The sequence below is a fragment of the Alosa sapidissima genome, chromosome 14, assembly GCF_018492685.1.
Source record: "Alosa sapidissima isolate fAloSap1 chromosome 14, fAloSap1.pri, whole genome shotgun sequence".
Taxonomy (NCBI): Eukaryota; Metazoa; Chordata; class Actinopteri; order Clupeiformes; family Clupeidae; genus Alosa; species Alosa sapidissima.
Window position 1 is genome coordinate 18,279,648 of NC_055970.1, and position 26,233 is coordinate 18,305,880.

Here is a 26,233-nt window from a genome sequence, read left to right on the forward strand (position 1 = left end):
CATGCGCCCACCCACCCAACGCAACCACCTCCCCCAACACACCCACATACACACGTGGATATGCATACACATATCCAATGCACACGAATACACTAAACACAAACACATGCACACACACACATTCGTAATATATTGGGCCCACTTTACTTTGCAACTTCCGAAGCCTTTTGAAATTCCTTTTGGCTGGTGCCATTCGATAGTCATGGGGTTCGTTATCTGTATCTTCTGCACCATGGCCTGAAAATTCTCCACATCCTCCTATAACAATCTCTCAACCCTTCCAGTCCTCCCATGAAAGAGGTTCTTTCTTCATCAGATTATTAGAAGTATTATATATACAATACATTCCAGGAAAATGAAAGTATTGCCAAGAACGGAACAGAATCCAGATGTGTTTTTAAACATTTTTTTCAACCACCTGTCTTTATTTGTTATTTTGGGGTATGTTTTTTTATTGGGGTATCTTACATGTCAATTTATCATATTATAAAAGAATGATTCACAGGAATGTATGTACACCACAAAGCCACGAGTCAGTATTTTTGCGTTAGTAAAGTAAGGGTATGTCTCCCTCTAGTGGTAATGACCTCTAACAACTCAACTCAAAATCCAATAACAACAAGAAATTTGTTGACACACAAGTTATTTCATGTACACTGTCAATTATGTTTTTAATGTCTGAGGCCTTTGTTGCTTGAGGTCTATGTTGCATTTAACTCTTCCCTCTCCAATCAGACACCAAAGAATGAATGCAACTAACCAGCGCAAAAGCACTGAGTGACCAGAGGAAAGGCATAAACACATGGTTTTACAGTGTGTGGACGTAAAAGCCATCCAAAGAAAACAGTAATAAAAATGGTATTGACTCCAGAGCAATTTTCTGGAGAGCTTTATATTTTTAGGTTCAATTTAGTTTGATCACCGCCGTGTCCTACCTGGTGCATAGCAGCCTCTTTCCACCATAAAGGTCTTGTCTATATGGCTGGCAGCAGTAACCAGACAAAGGGCAGAGCCTGAACCCCTCATTTTTACTCTCAGTTCTTATCTGCTGTGTACAGGTAATACATAATTCCACATTCAGAAATACTTCGATGTTCAGTAAACCACATTCATCATTAAGTACTCCGAAAAATATACAGTTTGTTTATTCCACATTACTAGTGGTGGATGTGTTCAGTAGATCACCAACAGGTGGCGCTCTCTCTCTCATCTCTGTGTTGAAGTTCAGATGCATTACTTTTCCCTTTGACCTGAAAAGACAGAAACAGAACTCTGGCAGAGGAGAGCGTACCACCAGTCTCGTTCCAAAACACTGGTGGAGAACAATGAAAAACAAAGGAACTGAGAATGAAAATAAATAAATCATCACTGTAAGTCTTTCAACCACATTCACAAAATCATTGCAAACGTTGAACATCTCCAAGAGAAATTGTGTCCTACGCTTCACCTCGCAAAGCAAGGGATAATGGGTCATTTTGCCTGGCGTCTAAGTGCCTGTCTAATGATCTCATTCTACAAAAAGTTTTAGAATCCCCGTTCACTGAAATAATTCAGCCATATGGCAACAGAGAGAGCGAGAGGGAGAGAGAGAGAGAAAGAGTGAGAGAGAAAGAGAGAGAGAGAATGGGGGGTGGGCCACATGAAAAGGTGCTATCTTCTGTTCTGACTGAGTTCTTGAGGAGCATGCTCAGTAGAGGCAGGATATGGGAGAGACTGGCTCAGCTCTGTGTGTCTGTTGAGGAAATGGGCCACACCTTACCGAGAGAGAAAGAGAAGAGGAGGGGGTGGGGGGCACAACATCCCCTGTAAACAGGCCAAAAGGAAGGCTGTGCACTCCAACTGGCCTGCTCGTGAAACACCCCCTCAGTCGAAGAGTGCCCTCCCACTTCCAGCAGTCTATTCACTGCATGTAATATTTTTAAACAATAACACCCTCTGCCACCGGTTCCTCCCTGACGGAGTCAAGGGTGAACGACGCAGAGAGAAGCTATACCATCTACACACAAGGAGTCCTTCAACTTGTCAGAGTCACACTTTTGAAATGAACGTTATGTGATCAGTGAATAAAGTGCAAGTTGTGCCTCTATCGGGTTTCTATCCAATATACCCAGACCCAGACCAAACGTCTGAGGAGATGTCTTGGCACTGCAGGGCGCAGTTCAGTCACGGGGCCTATTTATCTCTGTTCTAAACAATGAGCAATGAATCTGTGAAATATCACACTTCTGTGCACGTCTGTAAATACAGCTCTCCTGGAATCCGACCAGCAGCGCGAGGTCTCCTCAGAGTGCACTCGGACTGCCTGCTACTCGTTTGTTGACAATTTGGAGAAAGGCAGGGCAGGGGTGGGGGGAGTGGTGGGCAGCATCCCTCGTTTTTTCATGTCCATTATCACTCACTTGTTTAGGAGCTCATCATTCAGGGGAAGAGAGCCACACTTTGTTTGTTTGCTTATTTATGTATTTGTGAAACAAAAGGAAGGCTTGGTCTTAACTGGGAAGAATGACATCACAGCCAGAGAATGCTCCCCTCCGAGAGACCTACTGCTGGTTCACATTAGCCTCCAACACGACGTGGAGGCACACCAAGCAAACACGGATCTGGACAATTCACTCCCATGTTCATGCTCCTTTCCTGTGTCAGCTTGACGTGGACTGACCCTGTTGTGGTCATTGCTTGCTGTGATCCTGCCATTGCAATGCGTATAGTCAGAAGAAAATGGTCATCCTTTTTATGGGAGGGTGTTTCTTGCTTATGTTTCTGTCACTGTTAGGGCAAAAAGATAGCTTTATAGAGCTGTGAGAGAAATTCCATTCTTAATCATTGTGTAACATTTTCACCCTGACACATCTGTGCCACATACCACTGTGACCAAGCAGTCTGAGGAAGCTGAGTAAACTGTTATAGCGAGTGGGTTTTTCAGTGTAAACGCCGGTGGTTTTTGAAGAAACAGTTTACTAGGTCTGCTGTCCAACTTGTTCGAATTTGTTTAATAAAAATTGTGATTATGGGTGGGAGGTGGGAGTGAATATTTGGTTAGTTGCAGGCAAGTCGCTTCTCGTCTGTATCTATGCCAAAATTGTAAAGCCACAACATTAAAGACATTTAAGAGCCCACTGGATGTGTCTTTTATGTTTTCATCCCTCATATACAGTTATTATTATAGTTATCCCCGGGCCAACTGGATTCCCCTGACAGCAGATGTCTTGATGAGAGAATGTGAAGCCTCTTGCTGTCTGAAGGAGTCATATACATTTGGAGGCAATCAGATCATGTTGCCAGCAGGCGGTTATAGTCTTACATTGCATACTTAGCTCTCCAATTTCCCCACATGCACTTAAGCAGATTGGCCGTGGGACAAAGGGGTAGAAAAAGGACACCTCCACTCAGACCATCCCTAATTTGGGCAGCGAGAGAGCGAGTGTCCTGCAGCACTGATGGGAAATCTCTTTGTTCCCATGCCCCGCTTAACGACGATCTGGAATTTTTTAAAGGAATCCTGGGATTTTCGGAAACTGTCAGCTCTACAGGTGGTTGTGCTCTTCCTGTGTCATTTATTTTAAAAACAGCCGAGCAGCTCCAAGGCTGACGCACTGTCCTACTTAACCCCGCGGTTCCTCTGCAGGCCACGAGACAATAGCGGGCTAGGTGGGGTCACCCCGGCCGGGGGGAGCGTCCAGAGTGCAGCGCGCAGGGAAGGGTGGGAAAAGGCCTCGTGCGTCGTTCCGCCAAACACGCAGCCGCTGCTGATTGTGGGTGGGAGCCACACAAAGAGGCCACTGTCCAGTTCTGTGCCAGAATGTTCTTGGGTAATACTCAAGTCCAGAGAGTAGAGTGGGGGGGGGGGGGGGGCGGTTCCAAAGACAGAGGTGTGGAGAGGAACACATGCTGCTGGTCCTATTATTAGCACCGAGAACCCAGAAAACATGGGTGGGTGTATCAAACATGTTCTGGAGTCTCTGTCTCTGATTTTTCATCGATTCCCTCGGCACACGTTTAATCAAGTGGGCTTACTCTACTCAAGCAATGAACAGATGTTGGGATCAAAAGCTATGATCGTGTTGTTCAACGCTCTTATATTTGATATTGATACATTTAACAATAGCCTCAGTCGCTCATGCTGTCTCCTGTATGAAAATATATCCAGACAGCCTGAATTACCTCAGTCTTCAACATGTGTCCAGCATTTGTGTCCGGCCTTCCCTCCTTCATTCACTCCCTGTGCTTATTTACATTGACTTATGGCAGTACATATAGATAGAAACCTGGGTGGGTCTACAGAGAGAATGGAAGAATGTTTTGACAGGCTGTGGGTATCATATCTCACGCACAGACCGAAGAGGGCATTCAAGGGGCAGCCGTCTCTCCATCATGCTGATCGTATTCTGGGCACCATCCCACAGTAGCCTACTGTAAGAGTGCAGTATATTTGCTTTTCATGCGAGTTGGGCTCTCCTATTATCTTATCTGAACAGGACAAAAACACAAGACTCTATTTGATCTACTCCACAAATATATACAGTATACAGTATAATACAATAACAAGAGTCTATAGGCACAAAAAGACAAAATAGACAAAAAATAAGACACGTAGTGAAGGCAACTGGTATACTGTGTGTTGTCTTCAGCAAATCTCTCTTAATTGTATGATGTTCAACTCTGCCCAGGTTAGATTGCATGGGCTCTCTCTATGAGAATTACCCAACCAACCTGTCTTGTTAGCGGCTGCTCAGCAACTACTTCATGGAAATCCTTGTTATTGGATCCAGCGGATCTATGAATAATGGATATAGTATCATCCTATTTACTGTTGTAGTGTCCTATTACAACTAGCAAGTGTCTCTTGGTTAGACTTTACAGGGATCAGTGGTCTAGCTCCTCATAGAGAAAACTCAACTTCACTGAGGTGGTACTGACATACTTTTTAAACACATAACATTGTGAAATATTATACCTATGATAAAAACAACAGATGAATAGGTGTGGACATATATTTTGTTGACGCAGGGGAGGCATTTTACCCAGGAAAAATGTTTTGTATTTAAATATTTTTGAGCTCACTAGCCGCCCATACCTCGCTTGGCTTTGATGTCACTTTGTCATTCATGGATCCTGATAGGGCTGTGAGTATGACGTGTTTACAAAGACAACACTGCGGTGAAACAGGATATTGGCTCAAGGCTTGCCTGGGAAAAAGGCTCATACTCATTTGGACAAAACTTTACCTCAGAGCACAGATGGTAACTAGTAGCTCTCTGGGATTGGGATAGGCAAAACTTCCTTTCTTTAGCAGGAAATGGGCGAAACCTTGCTTGAAATTATTACTCCAACAGTTTGCGCTCAGAAGGAAATGTCTCCTGATAGCAAGGGCTATTGGTTTCCTGTTGTGAAGTAACTTTTTAGGGGTTTGCCATTCAAAAACCAAGAGAACAAAATAATCCATTGTCATTGTATGGGATAGGAATACCCCTTGAACCAAGCAGCAGATTTGTTCTTCAATTAAAAGAGATAAGTTGAGTCACAGTTTCAACTTTCACATCCAGAATCAAACAGTTAGTCATACATTGTATAGTAAATGTATTGTTAATTTGAGACATTTTCTGAGAATGTAAAATATGTATGCCAACATAACATTTTCGCGTAAAATTGTACACAGCCTTAAAATTTTGACCTGCACAGCTTGAACAGAATGAAAGGAGAACCAGCGTGCTCTAATTCAACCCAACCCATTTCATTTTCTGAGCAATAGCATTAACGTATGCTGGTATTTTTACTGGGAAGTATGCGGGTTAGGTCTCTTTACATGGTAGCTATGCTTTTCCATGTGTGTGGTGCTGCAAGAAAGGCCTAGAACCAGACATCAAAAGAGCACAGGCTTGGATTCGGAGGTTGCTGGAGGCTTATCATACCTTGTGATAACAAATGGAACAGATCAGGGTCTAGTCTTGCTTACGTTGTGTATCGGAGGGATATTCAAAGGCAGAACTTTATCTTCTGTAGCAGCCAGAAGTTTTTTGCATGACACATAGGTTAAGAAAACATTCCTGGGCATTTGATGTTTTCCTTTTGTTATATAATCAAATGACATTAAACACACTTATTATTTTTGTTAATCAGTTTTGTACCAGTAGATTTTTAAGACATGTTTAGGTTCAACGGTGAGAAAACCCGACTGCTTTGGAACGCTTTTACACCGAGACACCACACCTATACGATCAAGTTTAAACAGTGAAGTCAACTCAAGATTCGAAGAAAACCTCAAGCCAAATCAAGCCGTAATGTGTTTAACCAATAATCATCAAGACTACTTGTCAGTTCTGTTATTGCATTGTCTATAACAATATCAATGTTTCCACATTGGTATGCGCATTCCTTAAAACCTTGGGTTTCTACACCTACAAGGCATGATATAGGCGGACATTGGTACACATTTTAGACGTGACCCTACAAAATTAACACAGAATAAAATTTTTTTTTTTAAAAATCACCCACTAGAGACATTAAAAAATCCTCTGTAATACCTTGAAAACATTCAGCTGCACTCAACTGCAAATGCGATCATGCCATAGTCAGTGAATCGTAAAATACATTCACATTAACATCCCTCAGCAATGCAACATCGGACATCTGGTTCATTACAAACGGTCAGTGCTTAATAACAGCTTCACTGTCTGATTCAATAACGAAACCCTTTCAGATCGTAAGGAGCAGGCCAAAAGGGACATACATGAGAAAACAACATTTTAATAGAGGAAATAAATACTCCAGTACATGCATGTTCAAAAACACATTACAATACCATTGTAAGTCTGGTAAATAATAGTGTAAAACCTATGGCACACACTCACAGCAGCTTGAACCCATTTTTTAAAATTCACACATGGAACACAAGTATGAACACTCTTCCCACGCTCACTCACTACACTCATGTACTTCTTCAGATCACCATGTCATTGGTCAGACAAGTGAAGCTACATCCATCATTTTGTCTGTCGTTTTCATATAGCTGAAAACTGAGGTAAACTTTTTTTTTTTTTTTTATCTGCTTTTAAATTGACTGGGATGCTTTTTCTGTCTTTTGGCAATATGAAGCCAAGGGTGAGTTTGGATTAGAAATTAGTTAATGGTCAGTTTTAGTGAAGGCTTTAAATCACATCCAGCGTGACAAAAAAACCTGTGACTTACACTTTGTTTCTATCTTTCAAACTTGGCTGTTGAACTCTGCTCACCTCATTGACAGGCATACCAAGTTGAAGGAAAAAGAAGAAAATAAAGAAACGCATTCACTCATCCTGGACAATCATGAGTTTCTTTGGTATGTCCATTAATGGGTAGAACTGAATAATTTGCAAAGTGAAGGGGATTTAATTCACAGAGTGGGAGTTGACTGGCGGTAGAGTTCTGGGCGACGATCGATCCCTTAGTGCCTGAGAGAGCAGTGTGCACCCGTCCGACACGGCGCAGGCCGAGTTCCGCAGACGCTCCTTGTAGTCCTGCATCTTGGTGCTGCTCTCAGGATGCTGTGAGATATCCCTGAGGCCTTGGGTCAGGAGGACGCAGGCTGAGACTACGCTCATGGCCCCTCCGAGGACGGCTGTCTGCACGGCCTTCCCCTCGGGGCTGATGACGGCTGCTTTGCCCAAAAATTGGGGCTCAGTGGCAAAGCCCACCAGCGCGTGCACAGACTGCACCAGCGGTCCACAGAAAAGGACACAGCGGTTCCGTGTCAGTTCGCTCGGCGAGGTCTTCACCTCCTTCACGCAAGCGAGCAGGGCCTGAGCGCTGGTGCTGATGCAGCGCACGCTCGCTCTGAACTGCTCCTTGGCAAACTTGTCCTTTGACTTTTCACTGGCCAGGGTGGACACGTCCGAGAGGGTCCTGAGGTTTCGCGAGATGTTCTGGGACACCTCGAGGAGCACCTGGGGAGTCAGGTCCGAGAGGCTGGTGACGCGGAGCACGCCGCAGCTCTGCTCCACTTCATGCCGGCACCGCGTCACCTTGTACCGGTCCACCAGGCCCGACACGGCTAGCTGGGATCCAGGGGTCTCCGTGGCTGCTAGATAGGCGGCGTGAGCTGAGCACTCCGTCAAAGAGACCACCAGGTCGCCCATCTCCACGAGCCGGTCCCCAACTTCCACAAACTTGCCCATGTTGAGCTGGCTCTGGATGTCGTGGGTGAGGATGGACAGCTCCTTGGTCCGGGCGATCACGGTGTCCCTGCACTTCTCGAAGGTCTCCGCCACGGACACCCCCTCCGAGCTCATGACAGGCCTTGTCTCGCTGGAGAGCAGAAGCAGGTCTGCCACCAATTGCATTTTGCTCTTGCACGCATCACAGATGGAAGACAGTTTTTTCCTCTGCTGCAAGCTGCCACTTAAAATGCTGGTAGAAACCTCACTAACTGACTTCCCCGAGCCACTACTTGCCATAGTAGGATGGTTGAGCTAATAGTCTGGATTGCCAACTGGTACAAAAATAGATTATGCTGTACAAGCCATAGTGAACACGTGTAAATTAAGACATCTTCTTAAGTAAGAGATATATCTGCACCTTCTTTACAAACATTGAAACTGGCCAAGAAGTCTTCCTTGATGTCCTTCAAAACATTAAAATCCACTGACAACTTTGAAAGAGAACAGGACATTGAAACTTTGTGGTAAACATTTGCAGGAACCTTTCCAACAAGACATACAATATTATTTCATGTCTCGGCACTGCTGATGTGGGATTGGCAATACTCTATAGAGTATACGTACATTTCTATGTATGATTAATATCATTCAACAAATAAGAGGAAAACAAATAGTCAATCAAAGAATAAAAGATCCCTTCAATGATACATGCTGAGTTTCTCAGTGTCAAACTATCGTTTCAATCTTGAACATTACATGATTCCATCACTGTTATATCACAACACATTAATTTTGTATTTTGCCCCTGATATTTGTAGAAGTGACGTTTTCACAGGTTTCCATTAGCTATCTTGGTCCATAGCATATCAAATGAACAAAACCCAGAATGTTGACTGCAGTGCCTCAAAAACAAAGTGCAGGTTGACTAGAGATTCAAAAGATGTTTTTTCTTCCTCCTGACGAAAATGGGTAATATTCACGTTTTTCTTCACTCAACAAATGCCAATTTAAATAATATATCATGTCCTTTCTTAAACTGCATCAAACAAAAATGAATTGTGATATCCTCGTTGCGTTACGGTCGCAGGATGTAGTTGCACCGAACTATAATCTAAACTGTACCCACCGACTTTGGCCACCCTATTGTAACAGTGCGGCAGACGCATGCCTGCGCTCCGTGACCAGTTCCGATTGACCTCTTCGGGATCGTTCTGCTTTTCCTGCACCATCATTTCATCAATGAAGCAAAATAAGACTCAAAACAAGCGAGGGGCCACGGGGCCGTGCTTCCCTCCACTTTCAACCTTTTCTTTCTCATACAAGATCCCGTGATATAGACGAGTTCTTTCTGCAAACTGAATTCCATGTGCATATCTATTGTGAATATGCAGTCTTAGCAGAAAGCGGGGCAAAGTCTTGTCCGGCATAGATGGTGTCGGGTTTCGGTTTTGATATTCATCTCGATGTCGTATCCTGTCGACTGAAATGTTAATTTCATGAAAGTAGTCCACAACTTTAACACTTGCTGTTTACTTCAGAACTTCATTCAGAAGAAGTGGTTGTTATTCCTGCTTACAAAGTGTGTTTTAGTCCCCCGCTACATCTCCAGTATCAGGAAGCAGTAGAGGGTGTGGCCGCATTTGCGCTGGTTGATTGCAGCTAACTACCAAAGGCAAGGGGATAGCATACTAGCTACGTTAGCTTCCTCGAAAATATAGCCAGTTAGCAAGTTTCAGCTGTGTATTTGAGTTCATGTGACCACAAGAATATTATATCCGAAAACAGGAAAACAGCAAGTCACTCCCGCCCGCGTTTCTTTCACACAAAAGAAAGTTATTTCAGTTGTTAATATCCTCGTTCAAGCGCTGAATGATCCATCTGCCACAATCCATCCCTTCCAAAGGCCCCGACGTGGGACGCATTCGACTACCGGTGTAGAGGCAAAGTTACACCCGTGCAGCCGCTCCCAAAAGGACAGAATGCCCGCCTTCAATTTCCCTGTCTGGCCTCAAGCATTTTTCAGCCAAAGTGACCATGGACAACAGTTTGAATAGCGTTATACCACCGTTTTCATGCGATTATCTGACTTGTCTAACTCTACTGTCTCAGTCAATGAAACAGACAGCTGTTCTCTACTTCTTGAGAGCGGCGCCTAGCCGTAACGACAGTTCAAGATTAACTTACGTTTCACGTCCCCTCACGTCACGACGTATTCACAACAGTAGCCAAATACAGCAAACTGAAGTTTGTTGAGTGTGTAGCATAGATTTGCAATTATGCTCTCTTGGGTTCAAGTTTTAACTGTTTTTGGGAGAAACGGTTGATCTCTATATTAAACCTCGTTATACTTTATGCAGTTATATATATTTATAACAGTTGCTAGTAAATGTTAACGTTTCTGATTAAGGCAGCATAAATGGAAAGACATAGCTGATAGCCACTATAGGCCCTATATCGGTTTGGCCATTTAGACTTAGTCAACAAAAATGGACCTACTGAGTGTGATTTTAAAAAAAAATGAACTAAAAAAATATAAATTATTTGCTGGTGACATAGGCTATTTGGTGAAAGACCACATGAGACAGACCATTTAGAAAGTTGAAGGTTATTTCATGTAGGCCTAGCCTATAGGCTACGTTTTTGCTTGTCTCTTTTTTTATTTCCTAGAGTGGGATTGAAATAAGGGAATTTCTCATTTTGGCCTAAACTAAGGAATAGTTGCTGCCAGTAAAGTAATGAAGGCTTTGCTCTCCTTATGCTCTCCTGACATGTTTTCCTCTACAGCATGTTTGGCTATTTTGGAAGGTAATTTTATTTTATATTATTTTATATTATTATTTACAGTTAATAATGTCCTGTTACAAAATAAAAATAGATCAAAAGTGTTAAACTAGTCTATTTGGTTAGCCGAGTTAAACATAGGGGGGTCTTGAACCGCCAGTTTGTACTCACTGTACCTACAAAGTTCTGCCTAGTCAGTCTTACAGCTGCACAGGGCACTGTGCCATTGGGTGGAGTGTCCTGAGAGGAAACTGCTTAGATTCTGTTGAATGAGCCTCTCACTTCTAACACTCAACTCGAACAGAGGCAGGAAGGGGAGGAGGCCTCTCATTGAAGTGAGACTCAGATGGACAGAAATGCAATGGTGACTAGTTGTCATCATCTCTATGTCACTAATTGCTGACTTCTGTTTTCTCTCTCTCTCTCTCTCTCTCTCTCTCTCTCTCTCTCTCTCTCTCTCTCTCTCTCTCTCTCTTCTGGCAAAAGTGCATGTCCATCTGCTTGGTTAATCAGGACTGTTCCAGATGGTTAAAATATGTGTAGGCATGTGCAATTAATACTATGTGTTAGGAGGCTGTTGAAGTGAAGCATAATTGCACCTTTTTCTTTGACAAATCTGCAGTCCCAGTCTAGGACCTCAAAAAGAATCATGAGATGAGAATGGCATGTGCTATGATTCGAATTAAGGAATGGAATATCCAGCATAGTTCATATATTCCCACTCCACTCTTGACATGAAGATTTACATGTACATTTGTTCATTTAGCAGACACTGTTATCCAAAGTCACTTACGTCAATTACATTGCAATGGATTTCATTGTTGCCAAAGCAACTTGGGGTTAAGTGTCTTGCTCAAGGGCACAATGGTGGAAGCCAATTGAACTCACAACTTTTCAGGTAGCTCCTTAACCATTACACTAACACCAACACACAACAAATGTACTTAGACAAAATATTTTACCTATTATTACTTATTTACTTATTCATCTAAATTAAATATGGTTTGCATGTTTATGTTTTTTGTTTACAGCAACATGTATTATTTACATTATTGATATTTGAATTTGTATTCATATTGCTATTATTGTTATGATTAATGTAAGTTCAACATTATTTCAAACTATTATTTTAACTTCTAATGTAGTGTTTATATGCTATACATTACTTTACAACCTGGACAACAGTGTCATAAATTACTTTATAACTTGGACAACAGTGTCTTTTTTTACACAAACATAAACATAAATGTATTCACCTCTAACTATAACTATCAGTGGTCCCCGACTTGCCATTGTGCCTTTGCAACTGCAACTTACATGCTTCCACAATGTTATTCTACTCTCCCTTCTTACACAAAGTTAACGTCACATGGGAGAGCAAACATGCACAATTTCTAGTGACCCTATACATTTAGTTTGCAATTTCCATTTTCACCTATAGTTGTGGAAGGAGGAATGAAGTAGTAAACATCTTTTTGCCTTTCAAATAATTTCTGGCATGCAGGTATTAGGCACATTGTTGATAAATTAGCAGTGTGTAAAAATGTGTGAGAATTAACAAAACTATAGCTCTAAACCCAAAATAAGTACTGGGGAAAATTGAGCCATTGTTGATAATGATCTTACCCCCTCATGTTTGCATGGAGTTAAGTAAAATGTTTATTGTTTAAATTGATGGAGCATCTCTGAATAAGTGACATGTCTTTTAGAAAGTCGTGAGCAAAGTTGTATAGTCATCTGCTGGTGTCCCAAATCCAATTGTGGATGACACAGAGGCATCATTTTTTCGTTTTTCCACACATATTTATTATATTGTATTTGTTAATGATTATGCAGTTATTCAGAACATCATCTAATGGTGATTAGGTCTAAAAGATTATCATTACATCAAATTCACAGTTGAGAGTTTACATTGAAAGTGAAAAAGACTGTATTTTCCTCAAAAGAATAAAAGTTTTTGTGAAAGAGTTTCATATTTCTAAATCCCCGACTGTTTGAGGTTGCTATGGCCTCTCCCACTTGTCAGTTTGATATACTGAAGCAATCAATCAGTTTCTCAGCAGAGTGTAGGCCTATTAAAATGTATCATCATCATCATCATTATTTAATTTGTTAAAAACTACTTTCTTCTTTTTTCCTTAGTTTTGGTTTTGGCTGGGAACACGCCCCTTTAGAAAACTTGTGACGATAGAGAATGTTAAGCCAATCAGGGACTTCCAGCTCGTGCACCAGCAGTAAAGATGGCGTCCCCCGTCAAATCGAGAATAGTCAATGTTGTACTTTTCATTTTTGCAATTTCTTTTCTAGTTGTACAATGTACAGACACCAAATCGAAAAAGAAGAAAGACATTCGTGATTACAATGATGCTGACATGGCGAGACTTCTGGAACAATGGGAGGTTTGTTGGGCTCTAAGTTCTCTTTCTCTCTCTCCCTCTCTCTTGACAACTAACGTTAGCCTATTCTAAATGCAAGTCTACTTTACGTTAACAGTTGTCTGCAAGCAAGTCTGACTTTTTATATTTTGTTTATTCGTTCATTTATTTCATCATGAATCTGTTTAACTGACGTCGGTTATGAGCCATCTTTTTGTTGTGAGTGTTTTGAAGATATCCTGATTAAACTTCATTCTTGGCGTCAACGTTAGGTTGGAACGTTAAGGAAACGTTAGAGGTTTTGTTATAATGGTCACAGTATCTTAACTTAAAGTAAGATGTCTTCATTTTGGTTTGACACGTTGTGTGTGGACGTAATGGACATAACGTTGTAGTTCATGTAATGGTGGCCAAATGAAAGTTTGCCTACGTTTTGTTTAGCTGACTAGCATACTTCTGTGCGTTTAACGTTTAACAGCATCATTACCTTGTCAGGTGACTCACGTTTAGTCGACGCCCACACAGCATTTATACATGTTAGCTTCTACGTTGCTTTCTATGTTTTTCTTAATTTAGATTTTAGTGAAGATCTTCCTTGCCATGTATGACACTTGATGGATCAATTATTACCTGCATTAATTTACGACTGTCTCTTTGGGACCACATTATTCTTTGGATATGGAGTTGAAAACTTTCACTTGCTAAGATGATTATGAGTAAAGGAGTAGAGATAGATTTAAGCTAGATGCACATGAGTTAATGTACATTGCACATGTGCACAAACCATTCCAATGTTTTTCAGGAAGATGATGACATTGAAGAGGGTGACCTCCCTGAACACAAAAGATCCCCTCCCCCTGTAGACTTTTCCAAAGTGGACCCATCCAAGCCCGAAGAACTTCTGAAAATGTCCAAGAAGGGGAAGACGCTGATGGTGTTTGCGTCTGTGTCAGGAAATCCTACAGAGAAGGAGACAGAGGAGATCACCAGCTTGTGGCAGTCGAGCCTCTTCAACGCCAACTATGATGTTCAGAGGTACATCACTGTATGGAGCATTGTTTAATTATTGCCCTATGCTTCCCGACAGGGGGAACGATGGTGTTGTAAGCAGGACTGTTGTGAGTTGTAATAAAGCCCAAGCATGTTGGGTATTTTGCGGCTGATTGCTGGTCTAGCAGAGTGGCAGCTGCCTCGTGTTTTATATTCTCAGCATAAAGCAATTTAACACATAGCATTTTGTCACATCATTACAACAATTGCCTACTTTTTCTTATTATACTTAATTCCTTATATCCAAAATTACTATATTGGTTCTCTGTTGAATAGTCTTGCCTCCCAAAATAATATGTAAGGTATACCTTATACATTTGTATTATATTTTTGTGATAAAAGTCTCCTGAATTGACAAGGGGGCCTCATGTGAAACATGGTCGAGGTGCATCTCATAAAGCTTCAATTGTCAAGCATACTGTATAGAAAGAGTAAAGTTCTGTCAAAGGTGTTTCCGTTGTAAAATACAATACTGTAAAACGGTCTTTTTTTCTGTATCTCAGTGACATGGTCTGCACAATTTCATAACTTGTAACACGTGCTCTCCACATGGTGAAATCCTCACGAGTACTCAAGTCAAGTTTAGCTTCAGAGGATTTAGTATGTAATGACAACATCCTGGAGCAATCCAAAAGCTGACTTGCGTATCAAGTAAAAACATTATGAACTGACGGTGTGATGATGTATTCCAAATTGTGTTTAAAGTTGTAGTTTGTCGCAGGTATTAGAAACGATTAAAAAAAACAGAAACAAACTAAATTTGTAGATGAACGTAACCGAAAACAGGAACAAAACCAATTTCATTTGTTCCAGAGTGAAAATGCTATTTTCAATTTTAGATAACCGGTTAATAACGGTAATTATTGTCATTTACTTCACTATCACTGAAAGATTGTGTGAAATAACATAGGCTACCAGAGACATTATGCAGTTGGTAGCGCCACACATAGTTTAGGCTATTACAGGGTTTAAAGCAAGGATATTTTCTGTGCCTGAATTTGGCTATCAGACATTTTTGAAGATCTAATATTATATAGGCTAATTGCCTAGGCTAGAAATGTATAATATTGCAACACTGGCCATCAATTTGTAAAGGCAATGTAATTTTTAAAGGAACGTTATTAACCATTCTTCTATAACGTTCTAAGCGGTTACTAGGGAGGAGAGGAGAGGCTTTGGAACACTGGAACAGTAATGAAAAAAATATGTTTTTGCTCAGAACGAAACAAAATGAAAATTATACTGTTTTTAGTCCCTGGTTTACCGTATCTAAAAATAACAAAATTGAACAGACACGTTTAAAGGGCAAGATCTGATGCTACAGCTTACTGCTGTATGTGTCTGACTGTTCACAGATAGAAATATAGAGTGATCTCTGGGATGCTTTCTCTCCAGGTTCGTAGTGGGCTCCAACCGTGCCATCTTCATGCTGCGTGACGGCGGCTTCGCTTGGGAGATCAAAGACTTCCTGGTGGCCCAGGACCGCTGCGAAGATGTCACCGTGGAAGGCCAGGTGTACCCTGGGAAAGCTGCCAAGCCAGATGCCAAGGGAAAAGATCAGAAAGACGCCAAGAAAAAGACAGATAAAAAAGCAGCCAACAAAGCTAGCAAAAGCAAGCAGGAGCTCTGATGTGCCAGCTTAATAGTTACCTCCCAGCAGCTTCTGGGAGACGTGAAGGGGAGCTGTGACTCAGCGATTTCACATGAAAACAGCTCAAGGGACACTGGGAATGAAAGTCGTGACCGTCACTAGTTGGTCAACCAGACTATTCAACATTTTCTGTTCAATATTTGCTCTGTGAAAATGCTTGGTTGTTTTTGTTACAGAATCCATTGATGCATTTACTGTTAAAGATGAGTTGTACCTGGTACTGTTTTACATCCTACACATGATAATTTGTTGATTTCTAATGACTTTTTAAGGCCATGTTTACCTGTGCTGATATCCATTTTGCCTTATTCGAACAGGATAAATGTATCCAATTTTTAAATAGGGTACTTGGTAATGACAGTTACTTTATAATTGCATTACAATTCCATTTCTGTTTTCAGTGTTCAACTGTACAGTATCCAATGCACTTCTTTTTGAGTTTTCTGAGTTTGTAAAATGTTCACTGTTTCATGTCTACTGTGAATGTCCTTTTTCCCTGTCACGCACACAACCAACGCAAAGGCGAACAAGCATGTAATTCAAGGTTTGGAATGTGTGTGGGCTTGACCAAGGCTCAGATTTGCTGTTTGAAAATACATCCGATAATCAAACTATAAATTAACCTACATTAGGGATTTCTTTCATAAAACTCCTACATTTGGTAAATTAATTTTGTTCTAAAATTGTTTTTTGTAATTGGAAGTTGATATTTCATAGAAAATGTGGAGTTTCATTTACATTTCTGTTCTAAGGTAAAGAAAAATAATGGTGCCAAACATCCTGCTCTTCTGTGTTTTTAAATCGGTAATACATCCTTTAAAAACAACAAAAACAAAAAAGAAAATGCAGTTTTGCCATTATTTCATCACTGGAATCATTTTTGTCACTGTGATCTTGCAGTGTGCTGTTAGCTACAGATTCTACAAAGCCATTGTTTGAGAAATTCTGCACATTCTGTTCTATGATCTATCAGTTCAACTCAATCAGATGATATTCAGCCAATTCAAAAATGATTGCTGAGAATTCGATGAAATATTCTTCTGATTACACACCTGTTAAGACAATTCAATGGATGGTTTGGGTTGGAGAAATGTACATGTCCCCTGTGTCTCTCTGCTCTAGGCAAATTAAAGCGGAATGTTTTTCACAGACTGTTCAATTGCAGTGCCTGGGATCTACAACATTGCTGTGGAACGCTAATCCATTCATAATACAATTAATGATCAATTATCATTTGATAGTACGGTACATATAAATCTGTATGTTTCCATCTCTGGTGTTGTGAACACAAATGTAAGTCCACACTCCCAAATTAATTCACTATTAAAAAACTACTACAGTGTAAGATTTTTCTGTTGGTAAAAATGGCGCCTCTTTCTCTCCCTCAGCTGTGAGGCATCTGAAGCACTATGGGCATGTGTCCCAGATGTAATCTCTTTGTGACTTGCTGACCTCCACAAGGCAAGCCAGATCAGCATGACCTCAGCGGCCCCTCACATTTCCCCGCCATCTGGTAAGGCCCGGCGAATATCTCACCTTATCCTCCGCTCCCTGTGCCCAGACTGGGGCCAGATTTAACAGCAATATTGTTCATTAGGACAAGATGTTTTACCTCAGCCTTGATATGACTGAACCCACCCAGATCATGTGGAGTAGAGTGCCGTGGAGGTGCGAGAACATACAACTTTATCTTCTTGGAGCAAATACCTAATGCTATGGTGGGTTATTGCTTCACGAAGAGCTGAAGGATGATGGATATTGTTGCTTGAACACTGAAAAGACATGTAATAATACAAAAAAAAAAAACACCATGATCGGAATTCAGTCCTGTTTTGATCTCCTCCCTCCTCCTGTGAGCTGGAGTGCATTCCAGTGTGATTTAGAAGGGGCCTGGGAGCAACTCCCTCCACATAGGCCTGCAGGACCCCAGACAGCAGACAGGCAGGCGGGCCCCACAAACGTACGTATTACTGATGCCTATCACACTCGCACTCACTGAAGTTCATTCAAATCATCATTTTCCATTTCAAAGACACCAGTTGACAAACATCCAATTAATGTTCCTACTCTGATATGCAGAGCTAGTTAGTTGTCACTTGTTACCCTGATATAATCTGACAGAAATTCAAGTATGAGAAATGCTTCTATTGCACTTAAAGTGTTGGGATGACAAAAATAGCACACACAATGGTTCTTTGTTTTCCTTTTTAATTTCTGTACAAAATATTCTGAACAAGTAATGGGTTTACATTGCTTCTCTCAAAGTCACATTTATAACATCACTATACAACTAAAACAATGGCTGATGTAGATACTGAATCATACACTTGGTGTGGTATGCTCATTTAAATGGTAGTAAATTATATTTTTACAGTAAGGACAGAAATGCATTACAACTTAAAAGATGTCCCTTCTATATTTGTTTGATTGTGCCTGTACAATAAATAAGTATAAAATATATCTCTGTTATCAATCTGAGGAATTTTAGAAACACATAAAACATATAAAACATAAACAATTACAATCTCCGAAAAAAGACCAGCTATTTCGGCAAAAAGGAATCTCCGGCTTCTTGCCAAAAGGTTGCTAATTAACAACGTGTAGGGAGGCATTCCATCAAAAATGGCTATATGGCAGACAATCTCTTTGACAATTCAGCTCCTGCTAACGGTTGCAAGCAAACCACATACAATTAATCCAGGAGTTGATAAAGTAGCCAACGTCAATTATTACAACAAAGGACACTTTCAAAAACGTTCCCATATATTGTGTACCAGTGCGCTGGTGTTGTGCTGTTGTGTCACTAAACATGTAAATGTCTTTCTAATCTCATTTTGGTCCCAATATTTCTAATCTCAAAATTTTGATGGAGTGCCCCATTCCAATACACATAACAGGTATTTATGGCAAGCTATCATTTGAAGAGTGCAAGATGTCATCCACAGTTTGCATATTGTAAACAACACATTTTAATTGAAGACAATATAATCATCTTCCCTGCATAATTTAGAAGTGTGGCCCCATCTAAATTGCCATTACTTCTGGATTTCTACTTATAATTCTGAAATTGCTACTTTTACATTTCATTATAGTTTCAGTGGCCAAGATAAAACACATCCCTATCTTTGAGGATGCTCATTCCAAAATGTTTTAGTCCTTTAGACTAAGGTACAATTTGGTCGCTGGTACTTTTTGAACTCAAACATAACACCAAAAAATGTTGATATGAGACGACTGTGTGAAAAACATCACAATATTAAGCTGGAAACCCCATAGAAGCAAAGTAAAAACAGCTTTCTTCTGGAATGAGACAGATTTGACATCACTGAGTAGGACGAAACGAGGAATGTAATTTTTTTCTTCTGTTTTTCTTTTCCAGGAAAGTCAAGTATACTCAACTGACGACACTCACTCACGTCCACATAGTCACAGATATCGAGACCAGCTGGGAGGGTAAGCTAGGCAACACAAATGCATGCTTTGAATGGTTCTGTTTTATCTTCTTCTTCTTCTTAAGTCTTTGTCGTCGTCTCCTCGAGTTCAGTAGTCCTCTCTGTGCTTTTGACGACTCTGTGCTCCCACACAGTTTTTAGTTAGGCAGTGGTGAGAGCGAGACTGAAGTCTAGTCTAGTCTAGTGCTCACGCACGCAGTCCTCCCTTATAGGCTCATCTTCCTGACGATGGGGATGGGTAAGACTTGGTGGATTTTGGCCTGACTGTCGTGTACCACCATCTTCACCCAATCGGGCTTGAAGCTCCCTTTGAATCCCACAAAAACCATTTTATCTGAAACACAGACAATAGAGAGGGGGTCAGAACTTTTTTTACCTACAGCTCACCTCTCATTTTAATATGTAATATTTTCTAAAAGTCCCCTACAATGATTCAATTGTTAAAATGTTTTAATAACAGATGTAGAAATCTCAGCAGTAGCAGCAGCAGCAGCAGTAACAGTAGTGGAAATAGCATGACACTAAAGACAGGGAGTACCAGACAGAGGAAGGACCCTGCTGTTCTGGCACGCAAGCGTATGGCCATCAGAGGCATCCTGAGCATGCATTGCACACACGTGTAGGATGTGTTTGTCTGGCTTTCCATGAGCAAGAGCTCCAGATGTATAATGGAAGAAAACCCAAGGGATGAAACCATGGCATGAACTAAACACTGCTATCCGTCTTATCCACTTCTGTCCATTTGTGAGGCTTTATTTATATATGTAGTAACATACACATGGAATCTCTCGAAAGGTTGCTTATATTATGTTATCCATGCTTCAAATAACTATAAATCTCACTGATGGCCTTAATGTCTCCATGTCTAATCCACAAAGCCATGTAGATGTTCAAGTGCATGATACTGTGCACATCCATCTTACAAAAAGGATCAACACTGCCCTCTAGTGCACACTTCACTTAAGAGCAACGGGAATGTGGAAATCCTAAATCTCACGAGGAAGACAATTTTATGTGGAAACGCTATGACCTAATTATTACCTATGACTAACGATGATTACAGCCTCAGGACAAAACTCTCTCTTAAAAGAATACCATTTCATTCATGTGACTATGTATTCAGTCAAGATAAAATAGAGGATTTAAAAAAAAAATTCCCCACAAAATGCAGACTCAAGAGCTTGCTTGATGTAAACATTGATCTACCCAATGTTTTATTAAGATGATGTTTGGGGGGAATATTATTACCTTTCAATTTCACATTTGGGTCTGCTCCAATTCTCTCCAGTGCTTTTGTCCAGGGCCCTCTGGTCACAAGGCGTCCTTTTGAGGTGATGAGTACTATTGTTCTGTGGGAACAAACAGAACAGGTGTATTGTTAAAAGTGGCAGTTGACACAGACACTTACTTTCTTGATGAATGCTCTGAGGGGAGTTATTAAAAGAATATCACAATGTTTTATTTGCAGTAATTAATCCCTCTGCGGAAGGCTATTGAGTTTGCTCTGAAAGCCCATAATGGCTATTGCGGCACACTCAGTGATGGGGGTGAAAGATCAGTAAAACCACAAAGAGAGTCTTACTCCTCTTTAAGGCCAGTGATGTAGTTGTCTATCTGTGCTGGGATGCCCATGAGAAGAGAGTTCCGGAAGCCTTTGGTGTCCAACACTTTCCCAGAGTGACCTTCGATGGCCGTCAGCTGCACACCGTCATCAGACTGGTAGATTTTCTTCCCGTTGACCTAGTGGAGTGGCACAAGAATTTACCGGTTACTATCAGTTGATTGTTATGCGGTCACATCTGACGCTCCCGCCATTAAGGGCAGACCTCACGGCGTGATGATGTGGTCAAATTAATAGCACTGAATAGCACAAATGAATAGCACTAAAATCGATTAGGTTGTTTTAATATCCGTGAGATTAATTCAGACCGCCCTCATTATCCCCGTTTAAGCAAGCCTTTGATTGAGTCGAGCTGAGGCCATTGATGGAGAACACAGACACACACACACACACACACACACACACCTCTATGAAGGAAAAGTCCTCTTTGATGTGGAAGAAGCGTGTGTTGTAGGATTCCAGTCTGATCTCCAGGAAGTGCTCGGATGTCTGTGGCTAGAGGTGGCAAAAGGAAACAAGTGAGCTTCCTCTAAAAAGGATCATTGAATTGGCAGCAGGGCTGGACATTGATTGTTGCAAGTGGCAACAAGATTTGGTTGGCTTTGGCAACCAAAACCTCATGCCTGGTTGCCAAGCTGGCAGCCACTTTTAACCACTTTTGAAAGTTAACATTAAGCCCTGATTGGCATGCCATTATACTAGTACTACTAATACTATTGACAGATGCAGTCAAAGCGTCTGCCAATTGAATGAAATGTAAATGTAATGTAATACTGCATAATGCATCACTTCATGCAATACTTCCTGCTTATAATGATCATTTATGATTATTGCACAATGTTAGGCATGATGTTATTATTGGGTTTCAGCCCATAGGCTTGGTAAAGCACCTTAGTAAAGTCAATTGCTATTGTTGCAATATTATGAAACAGAAAGTAGATTGAGCAGAAGATCTCACCAGCTTAATGCGAGGTAGTTTCTTCGGCATGGGAACATCGACAATGGGCATTTCGGTGTGCCGTGGGTAGGCTTCCGCCATGCAGTCGCTCGGGCCACTTCCCTTGGGGATGACCGCTTTGATCTTCACCCTCTCGCAGCCCTTCACCGAGCAGAAGGCGTAGTCCTCCTTTTCATTGTGCGCTCTCACTTTTAGGAACAGCAGCCTGGAGGAGAAGAGGCGCACATCAATCACAGCGCACACTGCACCCGGTGCTGTGCTACAGCACACTTCACTCCACAGGGACAGAGTCCAATTAAAAGTGCCTGCATTTGCTAGAGGAAGGATGTACCCACCCACCTACCACCCACCCACCTACCACCCACCTACCACCAACCCCCCCCCATGGCATGACTGTCCTCAGAACAGTGTCTGTAGGGGAGCTTCTCTGAATACTCTCATGAATAAAATACAGACGGAGGTCTTACCCGGTGTCCTCCTCCCAGAAGTAGTATCCCCTGGACTGGTGCCCGTGGCCCATTTTGTCCCGGTCCATGGTTCGCATGAAGACGCCTGTTTTCCGTGTCTCTTTGGTGAGCCGATTGTGGATGTCTGAGATGATGGTGAAGGCGGTTCCTCGAGGGTAGCAGATGCCAACGCTTATCCAGTCACCCCTGTGTGAAGGAGGGAGGAGAGAGGGTTAGAACAAAAGAAGCAGTCATAATAAAATATGTGTGTTGTGTTGTGCTCTATAGGTGGAGCCAGAGAGCCGTCCTGAGGGTGAAGTGAACTCAGGACTTCTTATTCTAAGACGAGCACTTGGCATCCAAAGGAATTACAACCCATCAGCACTGTATTCTGTCCATTTTTAACGTTGACCTGACCCGTAGTTATACAAAGGGCTGCATTAAGCATAGTCTCCACTACAAACCTCAAACCCCGGCTGCACATTTTCCTGGCCTTAATGTGTTTTGAATGTGTGTATTTAGACACTAAGCCAGTTTTCCAAAACTCATTTTTTTTGGTGCTGTGTTTATGTTTATGCACTTTCCCTCACTCTCACTCTGTCAATCACTCTCACTCTCACACGCTCTGTTACTCTCTCTCTCTCTCTCTCTCACGCACACACACACACTCTTGCACTCTCTCTCTCTCTGTCACTCATTCTCTCTCACTCTCTATCTCTCTTTCTCTCTTTATCTCTCTCTCTCTCACACACACACACACACCCACTCCCTTTCTCTCTCTCTCTCTCTCTCTCTCTCTCTCTCTCTCTCTCTCTCTCTCTCTCTCTCTCTCTCTCTCTCTCTCTCTCTCTCTCTCTCTCTCTCTCTCTCGGGTCCTCTGCGGCTAACCTGTTGAAGTTGATGAGCCAGATGGTGACCTCTGCTGGGGCAGGCTGGTCCCAGTGCATAGTGTAGCCCTTGGTCAGGGCCACCACTGGTTGGAACTGCTGGTAGTGGTTCCTTTTCCCCAGGGCGCCCACCAGCCTCAGTGGCTGCTCCGGGTACTCATTTTTCACCATGATTAGGTCCTGGTTGGCCGGGTTGCGCGTCTGGACGTAGATCTGTCGGGGCAGAGGCGGTCGGGGTGGAGGTTAGGGTGGGGTCAGATAAGGCAAACTCAAAACAGATCAAAACAGGAGAATTATTTATTTGTGATGGATAGAGAGAGAGAGAAAGAAAGAGAGAGATAGAGAGAGAGAACATGGCGTGCCTGCCTGGGCGTGATAATGATTGCTTTGGCAGGTCTAAGAGGTGCGCCTTACCTGGGCGTAGTGCCCGCTGCAGATGGCAGCCCTCCAGTCGGGCACATCGATGCAGTCTGGGTGGCGCAGCAGCCAGTTGTCCTCCTTGACCAGGAACGCCCCCGGGTACTCACTGACGGAGCCATCCACATCATGGAAAATGGTGGTCTTGTCGCCGTCCATCTGCATCTGGTTGAACCAAGGGCCCGGCTCGCCGAAGAACACGCGGGACGTGATCTGACATCAGAAGGGAGAAACAAGAAACACAGAGCAGGGAGATAAGCTGGAGAAGAGGATCCTCTCTTTCTCTCTCTCTATGTCACTGTCTCTGTCTCTCTCTCTCTCTCTCCGTAGTATCACCTCTGTCAACCTTCGGCCCTCTGTTCTGTGTGGCATTAGCGCCAAGACAGCTGAGGCCCCCAAAATCCCTCCTGACACGTCGGTCCTCTGCAAATAAATCACCCTGCCTCACATCCCTGCTCACCACCTCCGAGGCAGTGGTGTTAATCCACACGGTGCGACACAAAACTCATTTCCACATATTCCACTGAGCACATCACCCCCAAAGAGCAGGGGGTGTGTGTGTGACTGGGTGTGTGTGTGGGGGGGGGGGGGGGGGCAGTCGCTCCAGGGTGGAACTTACCGGAACGTCATCGAATGTGATGTCGGTGACGTTGTTGTTGGGGCAGCTCTGCCAGGAGTTGTTAAGTCGGAAGCCGAACGCGCTGGTGTGACGGCCGTCAAGAGCGATGTACTTGCGGAAGGTGCAATTCTGGACGTTGATGGGCCCGTCATATATCTGCATTCCTCGAATGGGAAAGTTCCTTCAGGGGGCAGGAAATTATTCATCAGCGCTTCAGTGTCAACATGGCAGGCAGCGCTGCTGTTTTTGCACGATGAAATAAAAATACATCAGCTGCGGATGGGACACAACCTTCATCTCTAATCTTGGGCAGACAAAGGGAGCTGGCTTCAGTCTCTGCATGTCAAATGTGTCATTACAGAGGAAGGCACGCAGTGTTTTGATGAGAGGGCTGTGTGACATTCAGCTGTGGCGCCATAAACACAGGAGCTAAGAGTAGACGCATTGGTCCGCTCTTTGTATCTCATGTTACTTAAACATCACATTTAAGAATGCTCTGACCTTAGCTTTCTTTTTTATTCTATTTGGTCAACATCGTGTGAGAGAAAACACTTTGAACTGGACTTCAAAATGGAGCTTTCTGTCTTGGTGTTGTTGAATACTTACACTCCTCGGGGCAGCGTCCTCTCGGTCAGATCAGGTCCTCCTGGGCCCCAGACGGTGTTCACTGGCGTGGGCATGCCTCGATTGGCGCTCTCGCCCACAAACAGCGAGTTCTTCACCTGCTGACGGGAGCCGTCATCGTCCGGAAAGGTGCCTCCGCTGAGGGGGAGAGGACAAGACCGTTTCAGCAGCCACCCACCACCATCAGCATCACCACCGCCGACCACCCTCCACCTCCACTCCAGCCCATCCCCAGAGAGGCTACTTCCACACGGCTAAATTGCTTTCCCACTCTCTCCCCGATGCATTCATTTCCCTCCAGCTTCTCCGGCTGCCTCCATATAAGGCGATTTCCAATTAAACTGACAATGCCGGGGTCGTACAAGACGTTCCATAAATAAAACACATCAATTCATATTCCCATAAATGCATGCATATCTTTAAAGAGCACACCCTTACCTGGCGAGCGTCAGGCCAATACCATTATCAGCAAATCTGTCGAAGAAAACATGACAGCAGTTAAACCACCATAAACCATGCATATGAAATGAGCTAAGAGACGTATGGTAAGCCTCTAGTACTGTACATACAAATAGCACAACATATGATTAATGTAAAAACAAAATACAATTGAGCGCATGCTGCTGGCTTATGTCAGCCATCATAGAGTGAATTGTGGGTGCATGCAGCACACCAGTAGATCATGTCAGATTTCGCTTCCCCTGAATGACTAACAGAATTCCACTGTAGGAAATTACAGCTCAACTGAGCTGCGGACATCTCTGTCCACGTCCGCCCCTTAGGGTCGGTCACTGCAGAGACGCAGTGACGGGTGTCGGCGCGAGGCCTGCTACTCACTGGCAGTCGTCCAGCCACACGTCTCCTCCTCGCAGCCACGCCCCGTGGTCCTCGTTCTTGTAGGCCACAAAGTGGTGGATCAGCGCTGGGACCCTGGGCTTGAACGGGTCAGCATCCAGATGTGGGCCGTATCTGCAACGGGAACCAGAACAGGGGAAATAGAAAAAAAAAAAAAAAAAAATTAAGAGACAAAAATGTGACAAAAATAACATACAAGAAAAACATGTCATCTCTAAACGCTTGACTATGCTCTGCAACTCCCTAGAGCTCATTCAATTAGCCCAATGTCTCAGAGCTTAATGGTGGCTTTCGATTATGCCGGCATAAAGATCAGGCTTGCACAGTGACTCATTCTCTTGCCGCTGGTCATGGCAGATGGAGAT

General features: G+C 42.7%; 3 protein-coding genes across 7 annotated transcripts in view; 1 reads left to right on the top strand and 2 right to left on the bottom strand.

The window, feature by feature from the left end:
* Positions 1 to 3,541: 3,541 nt before the first annotated feature.
* Positions 3,542 to 17,340, top strand: mesd (mesoderm development LRP chaperone). The gene is made up of 4 exons (XM_042061703.1): positions 3,542 to 3,547; positions 13,154 to 13,312; positions 14,091 to 14,323; positions 15,734 to 17,340. The coding sequence occupies exons 2-4, from the start codon at positions 13,154 to 13,156 to the stop codon at positions 15,966 to 15,968; spliced, it is 627 nt and encodes a 208-aa protein (XP_041917637.1). The 5' UTR covers positions 3,542 to 3,547; the 3' UTR covers positions 15,969 to 17,340.
* On the bottom strand, positions 6,729 to 10,315 carry tlnrd1 (talin rod domain containing 1). Its single transcript, XM_042061702.1, has one exon. The coding sequence runs from the start codon at positions 8,427 to 8,429 to the stop codon at positions 7,365 to 7,367; it is 1,065 nt and encodes a 354-aa protein (XP_041917636.1). The 5' UTR covers positions 8,430 to 10,315; the 3' UTR covers positions 6,729 to 7,364.
* An 840-nt stretch (positions 17,341 to 18,180) lies between the features above and the next one.
* The window catches only part of LOC121681934 (cell migration inducing hyaluronidase 1), a 63,854-nt gene continuing 55,801 nt past the window's right edge, over positions 18,181 to 26,233 (bottom strand). For all 5 annotated transcript variants that reach the window (XM_042061894.1, XM_042061896.1, XM_042061897.1 and 2 more), the window contains 12 exons: positions 25,851 to 25,982; positions 25,452 to 25,487; positions 24,996 to 25,151; positions 24,390 to 24,570; positions 23,768 to 23,983; positions 23,355 to 23,566; positions 22,488 to 22,673; positions 22,021 to 22,225; positions 21,468 to 21,557; positions 21,024 to 21,181; positions 20,690 to 20,790; positions 18,181 to 19,775 (listed from right to left, as the gene is read on the bottom strand). In XM_042061894.1, the coding sequence (XP_041917828.1) occupies positions 19,648 to 19,775; positions 20,690 to 20,790; positions 21,024 to 21,181; positions 21,468 to 21,557; positions 22,021 to 22,225; positions 22,488 to 22,673; positions 23,355 to 23,566; positions 23,768 to 23,983; positions 24,390 to 24,570; positions 24,996 to 25,151; positions 25,452 to 25,487; positions 25,851 to 25,982 (1,801 nt within the window). In that variant the 3' untranslated portion in view covers positions 18,181 to 19,647. The remainder of the gene's footprint in view (positions 19,776 to 20,689; positions 20,791 to 21,023; positions 21,182 to 21,467; positions 21,558 to 22,020; positions 22,226 to 22,487; positions 22,674 to 23,354; positions 23,567 to 23,767; positions 23,984 to 24,389; positions 24,571 to 24,995; positions 25,152 to 25,451; positions 25,488 to 25,850; positions 25,983 to 26,233) is intronic.

Coding starts and splice junctions, on each gene's coding strand:
- tlnrd1 (XM_042061702.1), bottom strand. CDS start 8,429: ATGGCAAGTAGTGGCTCGGGGAAGTCAGTTAGTGAGGTTTCTACCAGC.
- mesd (XM_042061703.1), top strand. CDS start 13,154: ATGGCGTCCCCCGTCAAATCGAGAATAGTCAATGTTGTACTTTTCATT. Junction 13,313..14,090: donor GACTTCTGGAACAATGGGAG/GTTTGTTGGGCT, acceptor AATGTTTTTCAG/GAAGATGATGACATTGAAGA. Junction 14,324..15,733: donor GCCAACTATGATGTTCAGAG/GTACATCACTGT, acceptor CTTTCTCTCCAG/GTTCGTAGTGGGCTCCAACC.